Here is a 24,598-nt window from a genome sequence, read left to right as displayed (position 1 = left end):
GTCACAGCACAGTTACAGAATTCCCCACTGCTACAGAGATGCTGTGTGGATGGTAGAGAAGGGTGTGATGCTGCTCCCAATGCTCAAGTTTTGCTTCACAATAAGGCTATTTTTGGGTGAGTTTGTCCTCCATAGGGAATTTCTCCCCATGTTCAATACGCTTCAGTGATGTAGGAATTAGGTGTCAGGTGAAATCCTGTCTGATGTAACTGTAAATTACTGAGGTTAGGTTGTAGATGACAGGAATCAGCTCCTTAAATTAATCATGACATGTACAATACTTGGTAGGTAGTGAAATAATTACTCATAATAGCAAAGATGGCTGAATTATATCTATGGAGCTATTTCTTTCCTTTAAAGTTTAAGTATTGAAAGCACTAAGTACTTGTGCACAGTTCAGTTCAGTGTAGACACTTCTGAAGGCAGCTATAAATATATTTACCTCTCCAAGTTTGAGTAAGCCTCTGGCAAGTGCTAAATATTGTCAAGTCTGTTTTGCATTCTCTCAATGTTTTGATGTCTGGCTTCTGCTTTATGCTACCACAGAGTTGGCAAGGCACAGACAAAGCATTTTTCCCAGCTCCCAACCATATCATAAACTCCACAGGCTTATAAAGCAGTGTATACTCTGGTGGCATTAGCTAATGCTGCAAGTATAAAGATGCCTAACCAGAGAAAAGAAATACTTTTGGTACAAATAACCGCTAATAGAAAAAGTTTTACAGTACTGTGGTAGAAAATTGCCAAGGGCTAAATGGCCACAAATTGCAATTTTTCTTGCAGAAAAGCTGCTTTTGAACTATGCATGGGAATCTGACTCTATCCTTGGGACTGCTTGAACTGAGCAATGACCAAGTGATATTCCCCAGGGAACCTTTCTTGGCATGGCCTGTGCTCCAAACCTATCTTTCACAGAGAACTGGAGAAAGAAATAGGGTAGAGGCATCTACAAAGCGTTCCTGATAGCTTTCCTACAACTTAATTAACTCTGTGCAGGACGTGAAAAAGCCTCTCTGTGTGGAAGATGACAGGGAGCATCCCCAGGTCCCAGGGATGAGGCTCGGTAGGACCTTTTTCCTCTTCTTCCTCCCTGTGTCTGCTCAGATACATTTGTATCTGGTGTTGCAAGCCACAAACATTCAAAACTCTGTCACTCAGAAACAGCATGGTTTGTTTTAGTAATCAGGTCATCTTCATAAATATGGTTTTGCTTCTTTGCCCTCTGGTGTTGCATCTACAGATCACCACCTTTTATGGGTTCTTTTACTTATTTCTCATTTATTTATTTGCCAGTTATTTCAATATAAATTTTTAAAGTTTTCATGCAGCACCAATGAGCATGACATTTTCCTTAAAATATGTAGACTGGAATTCTCTGTTAAACCAAGGCAGAGGATTTAAGAAAGATGCAAAATATCACAGGTTCAGACTAGAACAGCTGTTGTCCAAACTATTATTTATAAACATGTTGTAAGTGACCAGTCCAATGATTAGCAAAAACACAACCTCAACAGCATGTGTCAGTCAGACAGGCTTCAGAGAAAGGTGCCAATCAGCAGGATAGAAAACAAATCATTCCCTTATCAGAAGATGCTCTCAGAGAAGACCTTCATGACCGTGGACTACTGAGCATCCCTGAAAAGTTTCAAGGTTGCAGGAAGGGTAAGGAAATACTTCTCTAGAGATCAAAAGTCCCTAAGGAAAATTTGGCTTAGCCAACCTAAAAAAAATATTGATTAGAAGCTGGATTGTCTTCATATGCTACAGACTGCATAAGTCAAGACATAATTTGCACCCTCTGAGAGTCACTCACTGCAGTTGAATTGTAGTTTTGGATTGAACGTGGAAGTTTTAGTGGTTTGTACCACTTGAATTAATATTTTTGAATAGCCATGCAACTGACAGGTACTTCTGTAAATCGTGACATGGAGAAGAAAACTCTCTTGGGCCTCACAGGCTGTGGTTCAGCCCTCAGAACACCTCAGCATCTCATTTGCCTGCTGTCCTTTCTCAAGCTGGACTTCCTGAAGAAGCCATGATAGGCGAGCATCTCTGTTGTCCCAGAGCAAGACCACCAACACTCAACAAACGTGCCTGCCTCACCGCAGTCCTTTCAACAAGAAGCCAGGTAAGGTCTAAATTTCCTCAATGAGGTGGGTAGGGCTATTGGCTAGTCCTGTGCAAGAGTCATAAGCATTCCTTATTCGTAAATCATATGCCTTGGGTTCTTGGAAACACATTATTGGTCTGTGCTGGTCATGTAATAACCTTCTAATCAAGTGACTGAAACTTCTATTTTGTTATTTAGAAATCTGGGCCTGGTAAGGAAATTTACTGATTCACTTTTCAGGTAAAAGTCTCAAGTAGCATCCTTGAAAGTTCCCAAAAGTCCCAAGAATGTCTGCCTCTACAAATGGGTACATTTAGCTCTCGAAAGGCAAGAGGCCAATTCCATACAGACAACTAGAACCTCATGGCACCTATAAACTTTGGCAAACATGAGCTACATTAATTTGCCCACAGAGGGAATGTGGGGTGACTGGTGGCCAGTTGCCCAAGTGTTCTGCCTGCTAGCCATAGTCTTTAGCCACTGGGCTCTTCACCTGGTGTGTCTGACTGCTGTGGTCAAGGCATGCTGCAGGCTATTGCAAGTTAGTGGGACATGGGCTCTGACTCAATGCAGCCTGGCTTTTGTTTGTTTTCTTCCTCAGATGGCTTTTTCCCCTGGTCTCTGGCTATATCTAGGCAGTGAACAGAGTGAAATGAAGAGCTCCTAATAACAGTCACATTGGACTGAAAAAAACCACCAGCTTTAATCCTTTTTTTTCTGTGTCTCTTCATTTTCCAGCATCTATAAAACCAAAATATTAAAATACGGCAGATGTCAGACAAGCATTTCTACAAACTTAAAGCTATGCTTCCATAACCGTCTGTTGCCTCTGGAGTGAGAAACTGGGGAATGGTTAAGCTTTCTTGAATGTTCTGTAAAGTCAGTAATGTGAGCTTTTTTAAGAGCGAGTCCTCTGTCAAGATGTTTAGTGGGGAAAGCCTCTGTACACTGAGAGTCCCTGCAGTCATCCCATCTCTTGAAGTTTGTGGTCTTAGCACTTGGTCTGATGTCATTTGGGAATGTTTGCCTTTGTTTTTGGCAAGCCCATTTGCTAAGTCCATTTTACTTGAGTTCTTGCAAGATAGTGTGTGTGCACTGTCTCCTTATGCTCTTTGTACCATGGTCACCATCTGATTTCTTCTAAGAGTGCATCAAACAACTCCACTGGTTATCACATTTGTACACAGTAATATTTGAGGGGAGTTTTATTTCTCCAGACACAAATGTTAATCTAGTCATTAAATGCATTAAAAAACCCCAAAAACCCAGCCCCCCCCCAAAAAAAAAAACCAAAAGAACATGAAATTATTTTATGCTAAGGTGTATGTAAGAACTGTTGGTGAATTTGATTACTTTTTTCCCTTAAAATCATGACCATTTATATTCCTATATAGAAAAAGCCAATAATATCTACAGAGTATGTTGAATATGTCTAAAGCAGACTCTTAGAGGATTCTCTTTTCCTTTTTCTGTGTGCAATGTGCTCTGTGCTCTTAAGGCACTGTTCTTGTATGTACAGACTGAGTCATCCATGAAGGGAATAGAAATCATGTTCCTGTGCTGAGTCATGCTGGCCAAATACAGAGTATCAAGCATCAAAAAATGAAGAGCAGCCTTTGCCTCAAAGAGCTTTTGGAAGTGGAATGTGTCTTAACTATTACAAACATTTGCTGAGCAATTCTGCAAATCTATAAAATTCATTACTATCTTGAGAGTAGGAAAAGGAGTAGTTCCAAGGACAGATGAACTAAAGAAACCTAATTTCCTGTAAATCTGTTTCATTAAAGAAATATGTAGAAATCCTATATTAATCTAATACATTATTTAAATCTATTTCTATATCTTTTCTTTCTTTTGAAAAGGATGAGAAGTTCAGTGGAAGTCTCTTTCACTACAAAATATTTATCCCCCTCTGAGGGGACTGTCTAGTATCCAACAAGACTCTTTCATCTCAGAAGCCAGGTTAAAAGAATCTCCTATTTTTGGGAACTAGCAGTCACCAAACTGGAAGCAGTGCCTGAAGGGTTAGTAGTAGCAAGGAAGGAGGTGCTGCTGGGGTAGAAACTTAGGAAGATCCCATAACATCTAATGTGTTGAAAGACAAAGCAATAAAGCAAGTCAGGTGTGATAAAGTTATTTGACTGCATATGAAACACTTTAAGTCTCCTATAAGTACACCTAGGATTGCATTGCCTGATAAGGCAGTTTTACTCAGGGTCAAATCCAACCTGGGAGCTTGCAGAGTGGCTTCCTGTTTGAATACACACAATGAGACATCAGACTCATTTGTTTGGTTATGGAACAGCCAAAAGCATGCTGAGGTGCTTGAGTTCGGGCATCGATCATTGTCTTCGTGCTTTTGGTTTTGGTTTGATTGTACAGAACTCCCATAAACAGCTTCTCAATTACTTCTGAACTTGAGCCCTTTTTATGAGGTAGGATGGGTCCAAAGTTTCACCCACTCTTTTGGTTCTCTAACAGTGCTGTTCACATGTGACTGAACTTGTATCTGGGCAAGATCTTAGGTTAAGGGGAGCAATGTGTGGTAAGCCTCTTCCTCCTGGGATGAAGTAAATTTCAGTTTATGATTCTAGCCAGAACACTGTGGATGCAGTAATTTGACTGGTGCTGTTCAGCCTGTGCTAAGGGCTTGGCAAGGACAGCTTGAAAAACCTTGCTCCAGAATGGACAGAACCTTGCACAAAGTTTGGAGGAAGGGCTCCACTCCTAGAGAGCAGGAGCAACACCAGAGCTTTTTCTTTTAAGGAACAACAGTTTCACTTCACAAGTTTGTGGGTGATGTAGCAAACAAAACATGAAACAAGACTCAGTTGTGACCCACACATGAGCTGCTGTAAGACTTGAAGCTGACAGACGGTGAAGGAGTTATTGTGTGGCTTAACCTCTCAGCAGAGGGAGGTGCAGTGCTGGGTACTGAAAATATGATATACCTGTGAATTTTTTTTATGGAAAAATAATATTAATAACCTGATATACCAAGGGAGAGCTCTGGATGTTTGAAAATTACAAAGTGTGGGCCCATCTGGAATGAACTATTTCTGATATCTTCAAAATTGCACTTAAAATTGGGGAACTAGAAATTCTTCACAACTGATTTTCCTTTTCTTGCCCCTCTGAAGGCTTTTCCTTTTCATACTACCAAATAAAGCAATTTTAACCTGCACAGGAGAGGCTAGGCCCTTCACCACTCTTTGAAGCGTTGAATGAGGGACACTTCTGAGACTTCACCACCAGCTGCACCACATCTAATCTAGCAAGGCTCCTGATAAATACATGTGGGCTTTAAATGAAATAGCAGCTTTGATAAATAAGTAAATAAAACCCCCAGCTCTCTAGAAAGTGGGAGCTGTTCTCCCCTTTCCTTACATGTGACTATAAGCTCTGCCCTCTGAGGCTAGAGAAGAGCCAGCAGAGCTGCCTGCCCAGCAGCATCCCAGCAGCTGCCAGCTACCCCAAATGGCTCAGCATGCCTGGGAACATCCATGCTAGCCAGCCTCATGCAAAAGGGCTCTCTGGCTGCCTGTGCAGACCTGCACAGCTGTTTGAGTGTGTGCTCTGCAAATGCCAGCAGTACCACCCAGACTCCAGTCATTAGCCTAAGGTCATCAGTACATTTCTCTGCATGGGAGTGTCTGCATTTCATATAGCACTATGGCTTGTCTGGGTGTGTGTGTATTTGTGTGCTTGTTCTGTAATGATCCAACCTATCTTACATGTATATTTAAAAGCATTTTTTTAAAAAGAAGGTAGATCTCATAATCTAAAGGAAAGAGAAGTGCAGGGTTGGAGGTTATGCCCTTTGCTGAAGGATGCAGAGCAGAGACATGCACTGGGGCACCAGGTTTCTGACACAAAGCCTGCAGTCTCTACTAAGCCATGTTACATTTTTTGCCTCTTCTGTGTAGGAAGCATTCTGAATTGTAGATTATCTAACAGGCATTCATGCTGCTGTGCTTCAGAAAGCCCTGTGGCAAAGGAGAGAAATTCTATTTCTTTACCTAAAAGCCTTTACTACTCCTGGAATTACTGACAGCAAGACTTAAGCTCAGCAACAATTTACACTGACTTAAGCCTGAACAGCAACCAGCTGCCAACAAGAGCACTCAGTTCATCCTTCAGCAAATGTCTGATAGAGTGACCAGCCAAGTCCAGCTGCATTCATTTCCAGTGACCAAAGCAGGTGCTCAGGGACCCAATTATGACCTTGAGCACTAAACCAGAGTCCTGCAGATTACCTGATCCAACATTTAGTCCAGCCCTTTGCTTTGCTGTGGGTTTATTCACAATGATCACTCTTTCTTGAAATTATTATAGTCTTGTTTATTGTGGCAGAGTTTACCAAACAGCAGACTGTTTGGCAGCTTTCAGGTTTGGAATATTTTTCCTTCAGAACAGTTTTTTCCCCCAGAATTTTTCCCTAAAACAAAAATGTAGGAAGAATCACTTCTGGAAGTGACACATTTTGTCCATAAGATCTTTGATTTAGCCATATTATTCAAAGAAGTCTAGAAATAAAATTTATTCTTAACCAATAAATTAAATAATTTCAACTTCAAAATGTCTGAACAGACAGGAGATTTTTTTTATTTTATTTTTCAACCAAACACAATTTCTGGACTCAGCATATATCAGTATGGCCTATTCTGTGATTCTCACAGAAACTAGAATTTACATGACAAATGTGCCCACCTTCAAAGTAGACTATAAACTCAGAGAACCAATTGAATAAATCACTTTGCAAGAGACAAATACTTTCCTTTGGTCTTTTTTTAGACTGCAACCCCCTAGGGCAGGGATAGTCTTTATTTTCTACCATCTATCAGGCCAACCCACTGCTGAAACTTAAGAAGCAATAGTTTCCACCAGACTTGATTCACATCATAAAAATCAGCTTGTGTCCTCCTGTTGACACCTCTGTGTAGAACAGGGACTGAGCAGATATTCAGACTGGATGTTTTTTAATTTTAAGTGGAGTTAGTGAGATAATATGGTGTAGACTGAAAAATTTGCTCATTAGAATAACATGTTTGGGGTTTTTTTTATTCATTTCCCAACTCTTAACCACATTCTCACATCTCATTGTAGATTGTAGACTGCAAGCCATATATGAAACTAAAGCAGTCAAAGAACCTATGTGTATTTTTGTGATATATGACACAAGATAATTTCAACACTTACCTGTGTTGTTGCTGTGTAGTCATTGAACACTATTCTGTTACAGCAAAAATAACTAAAAGAGGTTTTTTCCCTCTTTTATTTTTTTTTTTTATGTCATGAGGACAGACAAGCTTGAAACCAGCTCTGTTCCTTCTTTCCCTTTTGCCTCCCCTGCAAAGTCAGTTTAATACATGATACACGAGGCTATAATTTGATGAATTTGGTTTCTTACAGTGGTACTAGCAGACAGGCAGAGCAGAAAATGTGCTTTCTGTATTGCCATATGCTCTGCTTTTCCACAGTAAAGCAAAAGATCAAATGCTGTCATCTTTCCTTCTCTGTCACTGTAAATTATTCTGAGGAATCTGCTGCTTGAGATTAAGGAAGGTCAAGCCACAAATATTCATGGTCCTGAGTATCCACACCTTTGGTGAGACTTCTCTAGAATCTGTGGAAGAATATATGTACCTATAGAGGCTGGTCTCTTTTCTTACTGTTGTCCAAAATTACAATGCCTCTACACATGGATGGACTTAAGGACAGGTTTGATAAGTTCTTGGAGGAACACATTCCTTAGATAACTTGTCAGCATCTTGTTCCTGCAATTTGTTGGAACACAAGATCGAGAGTTTGTCCCTTGGCTCTGTAAATCAGCAGCTTGAATGTAGACTGAGGTGTTGAACACGCTTTCCTTATTTTGCTCTTTGTTATGCAGTGTTTTCCTAATGCTATGCACATAAGGTACACAGCAGAGATTTACATATTCAGTCTTGCTACCATAGTGTTCCACACTAGAGGCAGGATTCCAAAGCCTTTACTCATGGTGAGCAGGTCCCTCCTCCATGAGTAATGCCTTGGCAATCAGAGAAGCTCCTAGTGAAAGGAAGAGTTACTTAACACATGGTCAAGCTTTGGAGCCTTTCCTTGTAGCATTAGGGACACGTATTAGGGTCTCTTCCCCTCCTGTGCTCTGGGTCAATGTGATCCCACACAGATCCTGGGTAGGTTTGTGTCATATGGGAGTAAGGTCAACAACCAGAAACACACGGGCAACAGCCTGGTGTCAGAGTCAAATCAGGGGAAATCAACCCAAATGATCACCCACCTCTATGGATATCTCAGAGATCTGTCAGTCCCTATATATCCAAGGCTCCACAAGTATTTTTAGTAGCTGGACAGAATATGTGTCCCATTCCATGAGCTCAGGGAGAGATCAGCCCGTGAGTTGACATTGGAAAATCCTCCTCTGCTGTTTAGAAATAGCTCCAGTGGTGGTGGATAAAGGCTGTTCACTCCCCAGGGGAAGGAGAAGAGGTGTTCTCTATATGTAAATGCCTCAAAAACTGGAGAGCAGTGCCTAAGGACTTCCATTTTTGCTTGTTTAATTAAGGGGAGAGAGGCTGTACTGTATCAAACTAAAATCAATGTTTCTATGACACCTCTCTTTATCCCAAACAATCCCAATTGCTGCTGTGGTGTCACACTGTTCCTGAGTCAACAATTATGTTTGTGTCCCAGTATTTAACAACCCTCAACGAACTTGAGCTCTTTTATAAATTGCTCACATACATCACCTCATCCTATGGCAATGTTGTTCCCAGCAAACTGGGCACTGAGGGGAAAAGCACAGTTTGGGTAAAATAAAGTTTTTGCAGAGTGTGGGCTATGAGGCCTGCAGGAGATGGCCAGTGCCTTCTGCTCTTCTGGGCTGAGTGTCAGTGGAGCAAGTTTCTCAATATCCTGGCCCTGTCTCCAGCAAAACTGGTGTCTCTTAGCAATGCCATTGCTATTTGGGTGGGAGGTAGTTATATGTGTTGGGCCCAGATTTATACAGGCACTGCAGTATTTAATTCGTAAAAGGAAGAAAATCTCTGTACTGTGTTGACTGTGAAGTCTAATCTGCCAGCTTTGAGTAGAGTGAATTGGTGAAACATTGGAAGAGAACTTGCCGAACCTGTTATACTTGTTCTGTGAATAACACAAGGCTTTCTATTTCCCATACCCTTGTTCTGATGAATTTTACAGGCACTAAAGTAAACAAATGCCTGTCCTAGAGAAATGTTGCTATTTAAAATACTCAGGCTGGATTTTTCTTTTAAAATGGAAAGAAAGCAAATACATCATTCCACTCTGATTACCAAGAGCTGTGAATTTTTTGTGTGTTTTGGACCTGCCTAGAGGCACATACACAACCACAATGCAGCAAACCTCACCTGACTTCATGGTTTCTCATTGGGCTCCAAGTAAGTCTACATGGGCTCCACATCATGGGCAAAAGGTAGGGTTGAAGAATTTATACTGGCTCAAATGGTTCAAGCCATGGACCTTCCTGCTCATGGCCTCTGTTCCCTCTACCTTGACCTATACATACAAACAAGTGGCCTCCCCCAAGGTTTTACCTTTGTCTTAATCCCTTCTAAAAAAGGGATTAAAGTGTCAGATGTTCATATTAATGTAGAGGTTAACCAGCCTGTGGTAAGATCTCCTGGCTGGACTGGCTTGATTTATACTGCTCTTGTCACCACACCAGTAATTAAGAGTGAATAGAGCAGCAATGCCAATGCTGTATCACATCAACCTGGACATCTTTTTTATTTCAGGGAATAACCTTCACTTAAAAAGTGAGAGTGCAGCTGGTCCCTGAAACAGAAAACACCCCCTTGCAGATACCAAGCCAAAATCATTGTGGAATGTCAAGATTTTAAGAGTATTTAGCATTCCTGAAGCCCTCCCCGCACGTAAAGCACCATGTGGTTACTAAGTTATTAAGCTGTTATTCTTAAAAATTGTCTAGGTATTAGTGCTACTTGTTATCCCCATTTTACATGGGAAAGTTGGTCTTACACAGATTTACAGCTTTTGAAGCTCTGGCTCCTACTTCAGCATCTAATTTTTCAGGCCACACGTAGAAATTTACTTCCTTTGGGACAATATTTTTTCCTTTTTGCATTAATAAAATGCACAGGTGTCCCTGGAATGCAGTGACAGGCTCACATTTGTCTTTTGGGACTTTTTCATTGTAGTTCTTATTTCCCCTTACTTCCTTCTCCATACCCAGAAAACACTTTTGTTCACTTTTGGTCAATCTTTTGGTTCTTGAGAAACTGCAAAACAGATACAACCTGCTTGTTTTCTTTTCCTGAGGGAAGTCCTTGTGAGCCAGCAGCCAACTCTCCAAGGAAGCCCTCTGACTTCTGTGTGGGTTTGCTCAAGTAGACCTGGCTTCTGTTGCACTTAATGTTAGCTTCAGGGTGAGATGCAGAGATAAAAACAAAGGTCAGGAGCAGATCTGTGAATGACAAACATCAGAATCATGGAGCACATATGCCTCTGCCACGAGCCAAAACAACTCTGGTAACCTTGGACCACACTGAGGTCCTGATAGAGACTCTCTAAACTTACCAAAAAAAGTCTGCAGAGGGCTGTTCAGACACACTGTAGCATGCTCCAATTCAAATATGGTCACAGAGTTGCACTCTCGAAGCCTTTCGCTATTCCTGAGGCACTAGAAAGGACATCAAGGACACATTTCAACTGTTTCAAGTCTCACAATCACAGCTTCTCGCTTGGAAGAAAGAATCATGCAGTCATTCCATCTATTGATCCCCATCCCTGTTAACTAATTTTAACCAAACACCATGGAAGAGCGGGGACCTCCCAAGCTTTGTGAAATCAGGTGGTAGGTAAAGAGGAGATGCTGCAGCTTCAGCAGCTGTTATATCACCATCTGCCCATGTGGCTAATTACCATGGATACATCTCCATACCAGCTGTCTCTAATCCAGCTGGTGTTGGAGGGCACAGGAGTGTACTGCAGATGACAGGCAACAAAGGGAGAAAGAAAAATAATGTGTAGAAAAACAGTCTCCAGTAGTTCCACTGCTGGGAGGCCCAGGCATTTTTTTGCCTGCTTCATATAGGAGAAGTATTTCTATATCCTGCAACCATATAGAAAACAGGCAAAGTTTTAAATAGCTCATCAATTTGCAGACTTATTAATTCCCACAAGACCCTCGTCTCAAATTAATGGATTGTGTAAGGCACATAATGAAAAGGCAGTCACGCAAATAAGCCAGAAAAGCCAAAGTATTGGTTTGCATGAGCATGTGCTGCCTGGATAAGCAAGCACTAGGCAATGTAGCATGAACCCATGAAGGAAGAACATTATTGAAGTTCAAATTGATAAAACCTTGAGGAAGCTTGAGTCATTGGTGATAAATTTCTATCTTCAGAGGAAATTAGGCTTAAAGGAAAAGGAGCTGGTTTAAAATATATTTAAAGTATCAAATTGCATGTATTTATGCCGAAGTCGCTTTCCCACTCCCACAGACTGGGAATAGAAATTGTGGTCCACGCTTGTTTCTTTGAAAACTGCAGCATCAGTTGTTTTACAGTCAAATAAGCAGTGAGGTCAGGAAGGAAGCAGGTCTGGAAAAGTTAATGCTCTTGCACTGGGTCTCATTTTTTAAATGAATTTGGTCTCTAGTTCTGCAGAAGCGGCTGGGAAAGGAAGTAATGCATGAAATCAAATGATGAGGAGCTTGTAAATTTGGGGAGCTGCTTATGAAGATGGGATGATGGAGAATGTGAAGTAACCTATCCAATCTGACCCATTTCAGAAAAAAAATTGGCAGGAGGCAGGTCTCTTTATCCTCATATATCCCTGGGCTCTTTTGTGGTCTGCTTTCTATTACACCAGGATATTGTGCTCTTGCCAGCAGTGCAGGATATCACACACTGGTAGCTGGGGGTCTGATGGAGGTGGGAGTGTGCACACGGAACTGATTAGAGGTTCACATCCTCTTGCTGTCAAGTCACATGAGGATTTTAAGGACTGACTCTGAGTTTGGAGAAGAGGAAGCTACAGAGACAGCTATATCTTAATTACCTCTGGAAGGTTTACTGAAATGCCCGAAGAATTGCTCATCTGTCTGAACAGAAAGGGAGCACTGCCATCAAAGCTGTTGGGAGCTCAAGAAGTAAATACCAGAGAGCTGAGATCAAATAGATATCCTGAGGTGTGTTGGGGACCATGCTATAAAAAGGAAGGAGGAAAAAGCTCAGAGCATTCAGGTGGCCCCTCACAACCCCTTTTTCTAGCCCTGTCTTGACAGCACCTAAAATGTGATGTCACCTCTTGATTATCTGGTTTGTGAACTAACTTTGTCCTAAATGAGTTGCAGCACTTGATTTCTGTGGATGCAGTGGCCAGCCCGGGTTCCCACCCTGCCTGCCTGCTGATGTGTACCACTGGAATGGCTCCCTGAAGAGCTGTCTGGCTGCTCTTAGCCTGTTCTTTTCATTACAGGCCCTATGTCTGTTGTCTACCTTGCAGTATCACTGGGTAACAGGATGTGTTTGGCACTCTCATCCCATTGCTATTTTCATATCAAATGGTTTTCTAGGTAACCAGTGAAAGACTGGGTCTGTTTATGTTCTGGGTTTGGGATCAGCCCAGTTTGGAAACCTCAAAGATTGAAGTTCCAGGTCTTGCCGTCTAAAGATTGAAATTCCTACTTCTGTAGGAACTAAAGTTTTATTGTTTCTCTTTTTTTCTAGAAACTGCAGATTGTGGAAAAGCATTTGTAAATGCATTTTGGTATGGATTGGGAGTGTGCTTCTGAGGCTGATCCTCCTCATGCCGTGGGCTTTGGGTGCAAAGTCTGTGTTTCTTCCAAAAAGAGCTAAGCTGAAAGATGTGGTCCAGGGGCATATGTAGCATACCCCAATGAGTACATGAGACACTCAGTCCACAGTATCACAAGAGGCAGTCTGAACTAAAATGCCCAGAAATACATGGAGTGACAGTGACAGGGCTTATATTGCCAATGTTTTACTTCACAAATCCAATCCTCCAACACCAAGTCACTTACCCAAATCTCAGTCTTCAATATTGTACCTTGCTATGTTGGCCAAACTGCCTTAAGGCCTTCCTCAGGGATATTTGCACTGGTTACTCCTCATTAGAAAAGATAGATGCTGTTGCTGGAAAGTCAGGTACTTTGTCACATCTCTGATTTCCAGAACATGCTCTCCTGCTCTGTCACATTTTTTGACGGTCTCTAGTATGCTGCAGAAAACTTTTACCTGAGAAAGATTTTGAAAGTCAAAGTTATGACAAAGCAAAAAAGTCAGCTGGTCATCTGTCCATGTCCTGTGACATTTTTTTCAGTGCAGTTGCAGTATCTCTGGGATTTAGGTTACATTAATCATATTGAATTGACCAGACTTTGCCATATATGTCTTTATTATTTAGTTATGCAGTGCTGAACAAAACATGATAGAATTTTTTATAAAGCATTATGACTTGGTTTAAATAAAAATTATCACCTACTCAATATTAAAACCCTTGGGGGACAAAACCTCAAAGAACATGACAGAAAAATGCTTTTCCTCTTCTCTTCAGTGACAGTTTTGCTATTGGCTTTTGGTTATTTGCTTAGTTTTCTTGTGGCAAATATGCAAGGTAATGATTTCAGTGGCATATCTCTGGGATCACAGAGAAGGAAGAAGCAAGGAAATGTCTGTAAACGTAAGTGTACTTACTAACAGGGCTGGGAGAAGAAAACTGTTCCTTACTCATCTCTTTTATTTGGCTAGAAAGGAAAATTTACCTACTCAGATACTGTAGTTATTGAATCAGTGTGCACAGAGATGAGTAAGGAACAGAACTGCTGACTTCAAAATATTGGGAAATAGCTATGACCATGTTCATGTTGGTCAATTGTGGAGGGAGTGTTCCCTGCACATTGTGCTAGATCATCTGCATTATTCATTTATACAAACAGTCCCAGGCTAGACTGGCTAGTGCTCTTCTACATACAGTTTGAGAGGCAGCAGTGGGCAAGGAATGCTCCTCATAGGTAGTCTGGTTGCAATCACATCAGTCTGTGGGCTGAGAGACTTTAACATTTTGAAGGATACAATCTACTCTGTGACAATTCATTTCATACTGGAGAATGGCCCTGTACAGTTACTTGTATAGTCAGCCTCTGTGTAGTTCTGCTTTAATTTGAGTAACATACAGGAATTAATGTAGACAAGTCAGTTTAGGTAGAGACAAATAGTACAAAACAAGGAGTGGATATAAGGGAAGGCTGACTTATTTTATATTTGCTAGCCTATGTAAGGACTGGTTGCTGTAGTTTTCCAGAAGAATCACAGTGTTGCAATGTCTTATATTCCAGTCTGTGTCCGCTTTGGATGCAAGCAACAGGAGATGGCTGAATCTTAAGAAACCCCCATTAGCCACACCCCTTATGCAATTTTCATTCTTTGTGAGTTTACTCAGGGCTACCAGCTTTCCTCACTCTCTCTCTGTGCCATAGTTTTCTCAGCACTACAAACACCTAAGGAGACAGTATTATGAGCAACCACTTGCAGTATTTGCACGTGGTATTGAACTTGGTGTGGGAAAAGGGAAGGGAAGGGAAGGGAAGGGAAGGGAAGGGAAGGGAAGGGAAGGGAAGGGAAGGGAAGGGAAGGGAAGGGAAGGGAAGGGAAGGGAAGGGAAGGGAAGGGAAGGGAAGGGAAGGGAAGGGAAGGGAAGGGAAGGGAAGGGAAGGGAAGGGAAGGGAAGGGAAGGGAAGGGAAGGGAAGGGAAGGGAAGGTGCAGGATAAACTCAACCAATCCAAACCAACCACCACACCTGAGCTTGGCTCCATGGCACTTTTATTCTTCCTGAGTAAAAGTTCATGGCATGGGCTTGTGCCTTGTCGTCCCCATCTCTTTGTCACTGTGGACATACATGGGCTGTGACAGGCTATGCAGTGGGTCAGGAATTAGGTGGGCAAGGGCATAAAGTGCAGAACAGACAGTGAGAGTAATGCAATTAGCAGTATTAGTGTTCATAATCAGACAACTCACATTACTGCTCACACATCCTGAATACAGTGTGCTCTGATAGTGTCACCAGACACCAGCACAGGCTGGGGGCTGACCTGCTGGAATGGAGCTCTGTGGAGAAGGCCCTGGGGATCCTGGTGGACAAAAATCTGTCCATGAACCATGTTCATGAGAGGGGACTGTATGAATGCATGTACATATCTGAAGGGAGGGTGTCAAGAAGATCAATCCAGGCTCTTCTCAGTGGTGCCAAGCAATAGGACAAGAGGAAATGGGCATAAACTGATGCACAGGAAACTCCATCTGCATTATGAGGAAGAATTTCTTTACCGTACAGATGACCAAGGAGATGGGCCACAATTGCCCAGAGGTTATGGAGTCTTCCTTACTGGAAATTTTCAAGAACAGTCTGGATGAAATACTGTGTCATTTGCTCTAGGATGACCCTGCTTGAGCAGGGAGGCTGGACCAAGTGACCCACTGTGGTCCCTTCCAATCTGACTCATTCTGTGATTCTGTGTTAGCTCTACTTCCTCTGACATCTCATTAACTGACAGCCTGCTCAAACTGTATTTGCTGCAAAGATACAGAGTTTTATGGTTTCTGGTTGAATGAAGGTATGGTATATAGTACCATACTAGTATCAAGGTGTAAGTCACCTCAACAAAGTACAGAAATGAGGCAGGAGCTTGTTTTTATGTAGGAAAGTTGTACTGTTTAGTGACAAAGATTTTGGATATAATATACCTCATTCCATCATAGTCCTTTTGTCCTCAGGGACTGTAAAACTTACTGAGGTAAGAAATGCTTAGTTTTGGTACTTGTTAAAGTTTGTGAGAAGCCACAGTCATCTCTAAATAAAGCTACAACAAAATGACAGATGCTTTTAAGCAGGAAGCGCATTCTACCCTTTGAAATTATCTCCTAGATGGCAACGGAGGCACCACATTCCCCAGGAGCTCAGCAGAGATTTGCGAGAGGGGAAAGAACAACTACACCATGAGTAAATCTGAATAATAGTTTTGTCAATACAGTGTAGTTATTCCTATGAAACCCTGATAACGTTGTTCAGTTTATCTTATCAGTTTCTGTGTTTATCTTCCATACTGAAAGAATTTGCCATACCTTTTTTCTCTTGTAATTACTTTAGATGCTAATCGAAATGCACAAATCCAATTTTTTACCCTGCTTTAAACTGGACAAAAATTGTGAGTCTTTTCAAAGGGAAGCCATAATACAGAAAATAGATGGCTCACACTTTCTCCCATCCAATGGGTGCAATTAATCTTTGGGTGCTAAAAACCACTACAGCCACACAGGTTTTATTTCTAAACTGATTTTTTTTGTTGCCTACTTTCATTAATGTATAAGCTAGTGCTGTGAATCCCTAACAGAGGTTAAATGATTTTAAAAGTCTGTTCCTGATTTCAGAGAATTTCCACTGAAAAGTACCACAGTGAACTTGGTGACTGAGATGATAGATAAATCTAACATGTATATAAAAAAAAAAAAGAAAGAACATGTAGGAACCCTCCTGAGATAACACCTTGGTCATGTGTTGAAATACTGACTGTGCAATTTATTATAATTAAGGTTTAATTTCAACACTCGTGTTTGTTGGTGTTGTCCTTTTTAAGTGCTGTTATTCAAACAAACAAACAAACTTCTGGATTCTGCACCTCGGATAGGGCAGCTTGGGATGTATGGACAGGATGGAGAATGAGATGCTGGAAGGCAGTGCCACAGAAAGGGACCTGGGGGTCCTGGTCGACAGAAAGTTGAATGTGAGCCAGCAGTGCCCACACAGCCAGGAGGGCCACCCATGTCCTGGGGTGCATCAGGCACAGCATGGCCAGCTGGACAAGGGAGGGAATTGTCCTGCTCTGCTCCGCACTGGGGTGGCCTCACCTCGAGCACTGGGGGCAGTTTGGGGTGTCACAATATAAGAAAGATACAAAGCTATTAGAGAGCACCCAAAGGAGAGCAACAAAAATGGTAGAAGACCTTGATAGGAAACCATATGAGGAGATGCTGAGGTCACTTGGTCTGTTCAGACCAAGTCTGGAGAAGACTGAGGATAGACCTCACTGCAGCTACAACTTCCTCATGAACAGAAGAGGAGGGGCAGAGACTGATGTCTTCTCTGTGGTGACCAGTGACAGGACCTGAGGGACTGGCTTGGAGTTGTGTCAGGGAAGGTTTAGGTTGGGTATTGGGAAAAGGTTCATCCCCCAAAGGGTGGTTGGGCACTGGAACAGGCTCCCCAGGGAAGTGGTCACAGCACCAGCCTGACAGAGTTCAGTAAGTGTTTCGACAATATTCTTGGGAACATGGTGTGACTCTTGGGGTGTCCTGTGCAAGGCCAGGAGTTGGACTCAATGATCCTGATGAGTTCCTTCCAACTCAGCATATTCTGTGATTCTGTAAACAGTGTTAAGCAAAGAGAAAGATAATCCATGTAAAAATGCATCCATTTTCATCAAGGACACTCTCTAGAAGTAGCATGATCCAAGGTTTAAAGAGACCTCTTGAGTGATAACCCTAGCTTTGCTACTAACACTCCGCCCAAGGCAAATTATTTTACATCTGTAAAATGGAAATGATAGCTACTAACCTGCTTTACAGGAGATTTGCAAAGATAAATTAGTTAATGTGTGCAATATTTTCAACATGCAAAGTGCCATAAAGCTCCATGAATTTTTATCTCAGCCCTTGCTTTAAAACCTGAATGAGGAGTCATAGAATACAAACTACAATGCAAAATACAAAGTCGACAATCTCAAACACCATGCAAAATCTGAGCAAACCAGATTGTAAAACTCCGCTAATTCATCTCTAATTAATTTCTTCTCTTCCAGTAAAAGGCCTGCCCTTTAAAATCCCTTTTGCAACTCGCAGAGAAGAGCAGCATTGTCATTGAAGAATGGTTGCTGATAATTTTTTTTGAGGGACAAATGCTGACCCACTCTTGATGGATAATGAAAAGCAACACTGTTTTTTTCATGTAAAGAAAGGATCCAGCAGCAGGGATTTTTTTTATTCTTGAGAGGATTTTGAAACTCTATTCTGTTTTGAGGGAATGTGGAAGAGATAGGAGAATTAATCCTGCTTTTTCCACTGGTAGGGAAATCAGTTATTCATCCTCTTAGAGACACTTCTCTCCATGTGTGGCAAAGTAGCCAGCTCAGGGAGACAGGCAAGTGGTGGTGAGCAACTGCAGTCATATTCTGCAATCCAGAAGTATCTTCATGTGGAAGAACTACCAGACTACATGATCTTCACTTCATAGGTCAGATGTTTATGTTGAATATATAGAAGACAAGATATATATTTATATACATATATACACATACTATAAAGCAAGCAAATCAAAAGAAAGCTGAAGACAGATGTTGCATTGAGTATTTTCACTATGAACTATTAATTTAAAAATTGGTGATCTAGAGGCTGGCCTTTGTTCCACGACCTTTGATCCATGCACACATGCAGCCAGTAATAAAATTTTGCAACATGAATGTTGCATGCCCTTGGTAAAATTCATGTTTGCTTCAAAGGAGTTATACCAAAGGCAATCACTGGGTATGTGACCAGCTGTTTGAATGTTTGAATTCAAACCATTTCAGAAATTGCTCAGTTGTGTAAAAAAGGCCTGAAATTCCTGCCTGTGGTAAGCTTCTCAAACTTCAGTCTTAGAGTTCCTTTACATGTCTCATGACCTTGGCAAGCAGAGCACAATGCTACAAAAGTAACACATTTGTGCTCCAAAGGTGGGAGGGTGGAATTTATGGCAGCTTGCTGTGCAGCTCCTTCAGCAGTATTGCACTGCCAGCAGCAGATGAGAGTCTCCTGTAGTGGATATCTGCAGCGTGGGAAGAAAATGTAAAGGGGCATTTGCCTAGTCTCTCCTTGCTCACCCTGTCAGCAATGAAGGAGGTGTTTAGTTAGGATCGAACAATTGAATTTATGTGCATTTATGAAAGGGCAGTACTTGATTGGGGAGAGCTGGGGGGGCAGGTTGGTGAAGTAAGTATGAAATGTTCCTGCTCAGTATAGCAGGTAGAATCACAAAAATTCTGCAAAACAAGTATTTGTTCTTCAGCATGTTAGGATTTAGACCAATTTCTCCACTGAATTCATATGCAAAAAATGTGTTGGATTTTTTTTTTCTATGTTTAGTTTGGTTTTCATTTGCCACTCTGAATCCTTTCTTCTAATAGATTTTAAAAATCCTATTGCCTTCTACAAAGATAGCTTGATACCCTATACATAGTGGATGTATAGGGGCACATTTTTATTTATTATTTACCTACAGAACTTATTTGAAGTTCATTTCTTGGTTGCCTTAATTGAATTTCCTTTATTATAATGCAAGCTAATCAGTGTGTGATGAGGATGTTTTGCAAATCTTCCCTCCCTATAAACCGATCTCTTTTTCCTAGGTCTCTCTCATTTTAAAGTGCCTCCTATTTGTCTAAATAAATGAAAATGAACTATATACAGATAGTGTTTATGAGGTAGCATTGTGTGAGACTCTTTGAAGAAAATTTGTACTAATATTGTATTGAAAGCTCAGGTTCTCCCCTCAGTTACAGCCATGAAACCAATCATATGAATAGAATTCCTCGGATGTTATTAATGTCTGAGTTTACTTCAAAATACATCTTTCACATTGTTTACAAAAAATATAATCGAACCAGACTATCAGCTACAGCATGTGAAAGCTGTCTTATAATGCACCTCATCTTGATAAATGATTAAAGGCATGTGGTCAGGCATCGGGCTTTGAGCTAGGATGTGTAAATGGGATGGTGGCTTTCTTTGCCTAGTTACGACAGTGACTAGTCAAACTATCAAAAAAAAAAAGATTTTACAGAGGAATTTGGGTGGTAGGACATGGGTGATGCATCTCTCAGAGAAGCATGCATAACAGAGAAAAGTCAAGGTACACTCAGTGGCTATTTTGCAATCTATTGTGTTCCAGTGCCCTGTGACTGACACAGACATTCAGCACGGAATTTCCCAAACCTCATGCCATCATTGGCTTTCCCGCTGGAGTTCCCACTTAATCACAGCAGTTTGAAGTCTTCATATCCTATTGGCTGTGTAACCTAAGCCCTCACAAGAGCTTTATGAAGAAATTGATAATGAATTGACCAGCGTTCAGCAAGTTTGAAGTGTTGAATCACGATTTACCCGGAGAAACCCCAGTCCAGACAAGTGGCACGTCTATGTCCTTTTTACACACCTGAGTGACAAGACAGTGCTTCCTCCCACTTTCCAGAGAAACAGCCTGTTAAAAAAACACAGGAATATTTTAATGAATACTGAATAGCTTGGATTTTCCTCGTGGAGGAAAGGAGCACCATACAGGTACTCTTCTTTCCTTAATGTCTCTGGATGTACTTGTAGCACCTCAGGAACACTTGTGCTGTTTTGTGTTTATTAAGTAACTTGCTATGCGGAGCAAGGAGCGCTTTCTCAGTGCTGGTGGCAGGGGAATAGAAGCGGTACCGGCAGACGTGGATTTTGTTATCCGTGTGCTAAATACGCGTTAAAAGTACTCTGCTTCATTCCAAGCACACACTTGGCCTTACAAGTATTGGGAATAAAATGACCAGAACGAGAGCAGGGCTATCCGCAGAGGACGAGTGGGCTCCGCACATTTGGGGGGGGGGGGCAGAAACGAAGCCGGAGCCCCGGAGATGCTGCTCGCCGTAAAACGCCTCGGTTCTCCCGCACTCCCCTCTGGGGACAGCTCTCCCTGAGGGACGGGACGGGACAGAGCCTGTGCTGCGATGCCCCCGGAACACCCGCACTGCCGTGAAACCTCTGCCCCCCGCCGCTCCGGGGACACGGAGGGCAGAAGCTGCGCTAAGGCCACGCCGCTTTTTTGCGAGCAGTGGCGCAAATGCACGCTCATGCCTTTGGCAGCTGCCGGCCAGAAACTGCCGGGAAGTAGAAAATCCACACGTACACACCTTTCCGAGCAAGGAGGAAAGGCTAAACTATCTCGTCCCCGCTCCCACCTCCTCTTATCCTATATTCCGGGACAGGTGGGGTGCCCGCCCCTTCTCCACCTGGGCGGGGAAGGCGCTGCCGGTTTCTCCTCCCCTCTCCTCCTTGCTCCCTCCCCATCCTCCTCCTCCTCGGCGTCCCCAGAGGGAGCCCCTGCGCTCCGCGACCGAGTGGAGAGCGCAGCCGGGCGCACCCCGTCCCACAGCCGGCTCCAGCCGCTCCGCAAGCCCTTGTGCACCCGCCGCCGCCTGCAGCAGGAGGAGCAGAGCTGGGGGGAGGAGGAGGAGGAGGAGGAGGAGGAAGAGGAAGGCAGCAGCCCGCCCGCAGCGGGGCACGCACGTGTGCGCGCAGAGCTCGACGGCCGCCCTCCAGCATGCTGCTCGGAGCCGCGCAGGGCAGAGCGCCGGAGAGGAGCTGATCGCTGCGGCGGGAGCAGAGCAGAGCAGAGCAGAGCAGAGCAGAGCAGAGCAGGAGCGACTCCGCGGCATCCTCCGTGCGCCCGTCCCGTCCGACCCCCGGGCACTCCGCCGAGGGAGCGGCGGTCCCGCAGCATGGGCGGCCGCAGCCCCCTCGCTGCCGCCGGGCCCCGCGGCGCCGCTGTCCTGGTGCTGCTGCTGGGGCGCCTCGCTCTCTGCCTCGCCGTGGAGGGAAAGAAAGGTAGGGGGGCACCGGGGTCCCGCCGCCCTTTGCGTCCCGGGGGAGCAGGGAGCCGGGGGAGCTCCGTGCCGCGGCCTCCCGCGGGGAGAGGCGGAGGGAAAGTCCCAAATACTTCTTTCCCTAAGAAAAAACAAAACAAAACAAAAAAAACTCACCCCAAAAGCAGGGAGAGAGGAGAAACGGGGAGAAAAACCAAACCTATAGCAGCGACCACGCAGCCCTGACTTCCTGATTCTTGGCTTATTTTCTTTTGTGGGGGTGGAGGAAATAAAAGGGAATAAGCCTTGGCACATCTCATCGGTTTGCGCTTCTCTCCTTTAGTGTTTCTTTTTTTCTTCTTCCCCCCTTCCCACCTTGCCCGGTCGCTCCCCGGGAGCGCTCCCCGGCTCAGCCCAGCGCAGCCCTGCCCGGTGGCGGCGGGGAAAAGCCGCGGGCTTCCCGGGAGAGCAGCGCTCCGGTGACCCGCTGCCGTCTGACCGGCCACCTCCGCTCGTCCCGTCCAGAAATAGTCACAGGAATCATAGAAAGAGGTGTACACCTGGGGAGGGGTGGCTGAAAAGAAGGGAAACTTCGTGTGCTTTCCGGTGCCCCAGTTATCAGAAAGAGGAGCGATTTATCCCTGCCCGACCCGGCGCGGAGGAGCTGCCGTCCCGTCCCTGTCCCGTCCCTGTCCCGTCCCTGTCCCGTCCCTGTCCCGTCCCTGTCCCTGTCCCGTCCCTGTCCCGTCCCTGTCCCGTCCCTGTCCCGTCCCTGTCCCGTCCCGTCCCGGCCGTGCGTGGGAACAGCAGGGCAGGGCTGGCTGTGGGGCCGGCCGTGGGGCTGCCGCCGATGCTTGGGCTTTCCTGCTCTATTGGAGAAGCTGTCTCAGAGGGTGAGAAGTTTCTGGCCGGTCAGACCCGTCGCTTTTTCTCTGTGTGTGGTGTTCTCTTTTGTGAGTTTGGAAAGCAGGCCCCGGCTGCTGTTCCAGCCGGAGAGCAGTCCTCTTTATCTTGGAAATCTGCCAGCCAGAGGAAAAAATGCAGATTTGGGTGGTTTGGTTTTTCTTCTTTTTCCTTTGATTCTTTTTAAAGAAAAAGCGGGAGAAGAGAACTATTACTTTCTAGAAGGGCTGACTGCATGGCTTAGAGCAGCTGAGAGTCTTTCGTGACTGGGGACTGTAAAGCCGCCCTAAAAGTGAGGAACACCCCATCCAAAAGAACTAGTTGCACAACCTTTAAAAAGCGGAAAGATTCTCTTGTTCCAGAAATCAAGTTCATACCTGTTGTTGATGTAACATGGGCAGTTTTTCTCTCCCGGTTTTCTTTTTATTTATTTATTTTTCCTCACCCTTTGAAGCCGATGAGAAGTAAAGTGCCTCCCATCTGCTCTGCCTGTCTTTTGAGATGCAGTCTCAGGTGCACATGTCCTATATAATATGTAAAGAGTGAGGAGAAATACCTTGTTTATAATGTTTAATTCTGCGTTTCGTGAGCTTAGGAGGTTGCTAGTTGTTTGAGGACTACTAAATAATCAGAAGCTGCATGATAAATCCAGTAAAGGTTATTCTCAGAATGTTGTGGCAGAAAGTAACTGTTCCTCTGGTAAGAGTTGGAGGCTCAGTGGCAGAGATGAAGGCAGAAGGATTTCTTCAGAAAGCATTAATCAGTTGATTTGACTTTATTAGTTTCTCCCCACACTTGAAGATAAGCAAGAAAATTACTTATAGGCACAAAATGAAGCAGTATCTGAGAATGGTGAGAGACTGATTTCAAGCAACAGGTCCAGCAGGTAATAGAGCAGTGTATGTTGGGGACTGCCTCCTTGTTAAAATGATAAGAACTAGCATCACAATTCAGAGAAATGCTGAAAGAAAACTTGCTGTCATAAATAAATGCAACACTTCTGCAAGTTCAAATTGCATGTGAAATGACACTTCTTAAAACTTCAGCCTGATTTGTTCTATTACCAAAAGGAGATGCCTGAAAAAAAGAAAAGGCACCTAGGCAACTATTAGAACATCAGAATCAGCCTATAAAATCCAATCAACATAATGTTTGAATGGAAATTTAAATACAATTGTGTCTTCTCCCAAAACTATAGAATTAATTTTCTTGAAGATGGATGAGGAAAAACTGATTTTGTTATAACACTGTGCTCATTATCATTAAGATACAAAAAAAAAAAAACCCTAATTGAACATACTCCAGGACCAAACAGCATTGCTCAAAAGTGAAGTACTGTCATCTCAGGGATCAATACCCGCCTCTATCTACCTGCTCTGATGTTGACCCACATTAAGCACAGTGGAACTAATCCAGATTTCCACTAATGTACCCTGGGAGGCCTAATTGGTGGTACCTGAGATAAATACCTGTGATAGCTGGCATGCCACTTACGCTGGATGCATTTGACCCATGTCCTCTTTGTGTGCCAGTGTTTGGTGACAGTGCTACGGTCCAGCAAATTGCTTTTTGTTGCTATATGTTGTTTTTATATCTCTAGTTTGGGTCTGTAGCTGCAGCTGTTGTGGGTTGGGAGTGTGCTGCTCCATGTCGGGACAGGCGTGCTGGGCTGCTCGGGAGCTGCCGGAGTGGACTGTGGTAGCTTTCTGTACTCGGAGTCTTATACAGAGTACTAAGTTCTTCAAGGGTATTGAAGTATTCATGTCCATGTGAAGAGAAAAACCTTTGTCTAATATCCTGTGCAGTGTTTACGTGTGGGTTCTGTGTGTATTTATATTGAGTATTGTTGCCCTTTACATTGTCTTGTAGTTTCTGTGCTGTGTATTACTCCCTGCTTACTTGTGGCAGATGT

At 43.3% G+C, this 24,598-nt stretch overlaps 2 protein-coding genes and 1 long non-coding RNA gene across 7 annotated transcripts in view; 2 read left to right on the top strand and 1 right to left on the bottom strand.

Moving 5' to 3' along the window:
* Positions 1 to 3: 3 nt before the first annotated feature.
* On the top strand, positions 4 to 16,186 carry LOC147655785 (uncharacterized). Of its 4 annotated transcripts, none has more exons than XR_015274820.1 (5): positions 13 to 116; positions 997 to 1,063; positions 1,588 to 1,662; positions 1,957 to 2,128; positions 2,849 to 6,343. It is a non-coding gene; the product is annotated as an uncharacterized LOC147655785 (long non-coding RNA). The 4 variants fall into 4 exon arrangements; XR_015274817.1 differs by lacking the exon at positions 2,849 to 6,343 and adding an exon at positions 16,062 to 16,186 and having other exon boundaries at positions 31 to 116; positions 2,016 to 2,128; XR_015274819.1 differs by having other exon boundaries at positions 31 to 116; positions 1,515 to 1,662; positions 2,849 to 3,943.
* On the bottom strand, positions 7,710 to 23,964 carry LOC147655784 (uncharacterized). Its single transcript, XM_086845455.1, has 4 exons — positions 21,961 to 23,964; positions 20,379 to 20,423; positions 10,691 to 10,793; positions 7,710 to 10,577 (listed from the first exon to the last, which is right to left on the bottom strand). The coding sequence occupies exons 1-4, from the start codon at positions 22,096 to 22,098 to the stop codon at positions 10,360 to 10,362; spliced, it is 504 nt and encodes a 167-aa protein (XP_086701581.1). The 5' UTR covers positions 22,099 to 23,964; the 3' UTR covers positions 7,710 to 10,359.
* Positions 21,235 to 24,598, top strand: part of EGFR (epidermal growth factor receptor) — a 155,577-nt gene continuing 152,213 nt past the window's right edge. The window contains exon 1 of one of the 2 annotated variants that reach the window (XM_086845386.1): positions 21,235 to 21,805. In XM_086845386.1, the coding sequence (XP_086701512.1) occupies positions 21,700 to 21,805 (106 nt within the window). In that variant the 5' untranslated portion in view covers positions 21,235 to 21,699. The remainder of the gene's footprint in view (positions 21,806 to 24,598) is intronic. The other variant, XM_086845397.1, reaches the window with a different exon arrangement.

This window comes from Cyanistes caeruleus, chromosome 1, assembly GCF_971803275.1.
Source record: "Cyanistes caeruleus chromosome 1, bCyaCae1.hap1.1, whole genome shotgun sequence".
Taxonomy (NCBI): domain Eukaryota; kingdom Metazoa; phylum Chordata; class Aves; order Passeriformes; family Paridae; genus Cyanistes; species Cyanistes caeruleus.
Note: the sequence above shows the minus strand (reverse complement) of the source record. Positions and strands in the feature narration are given on the sequence as shown.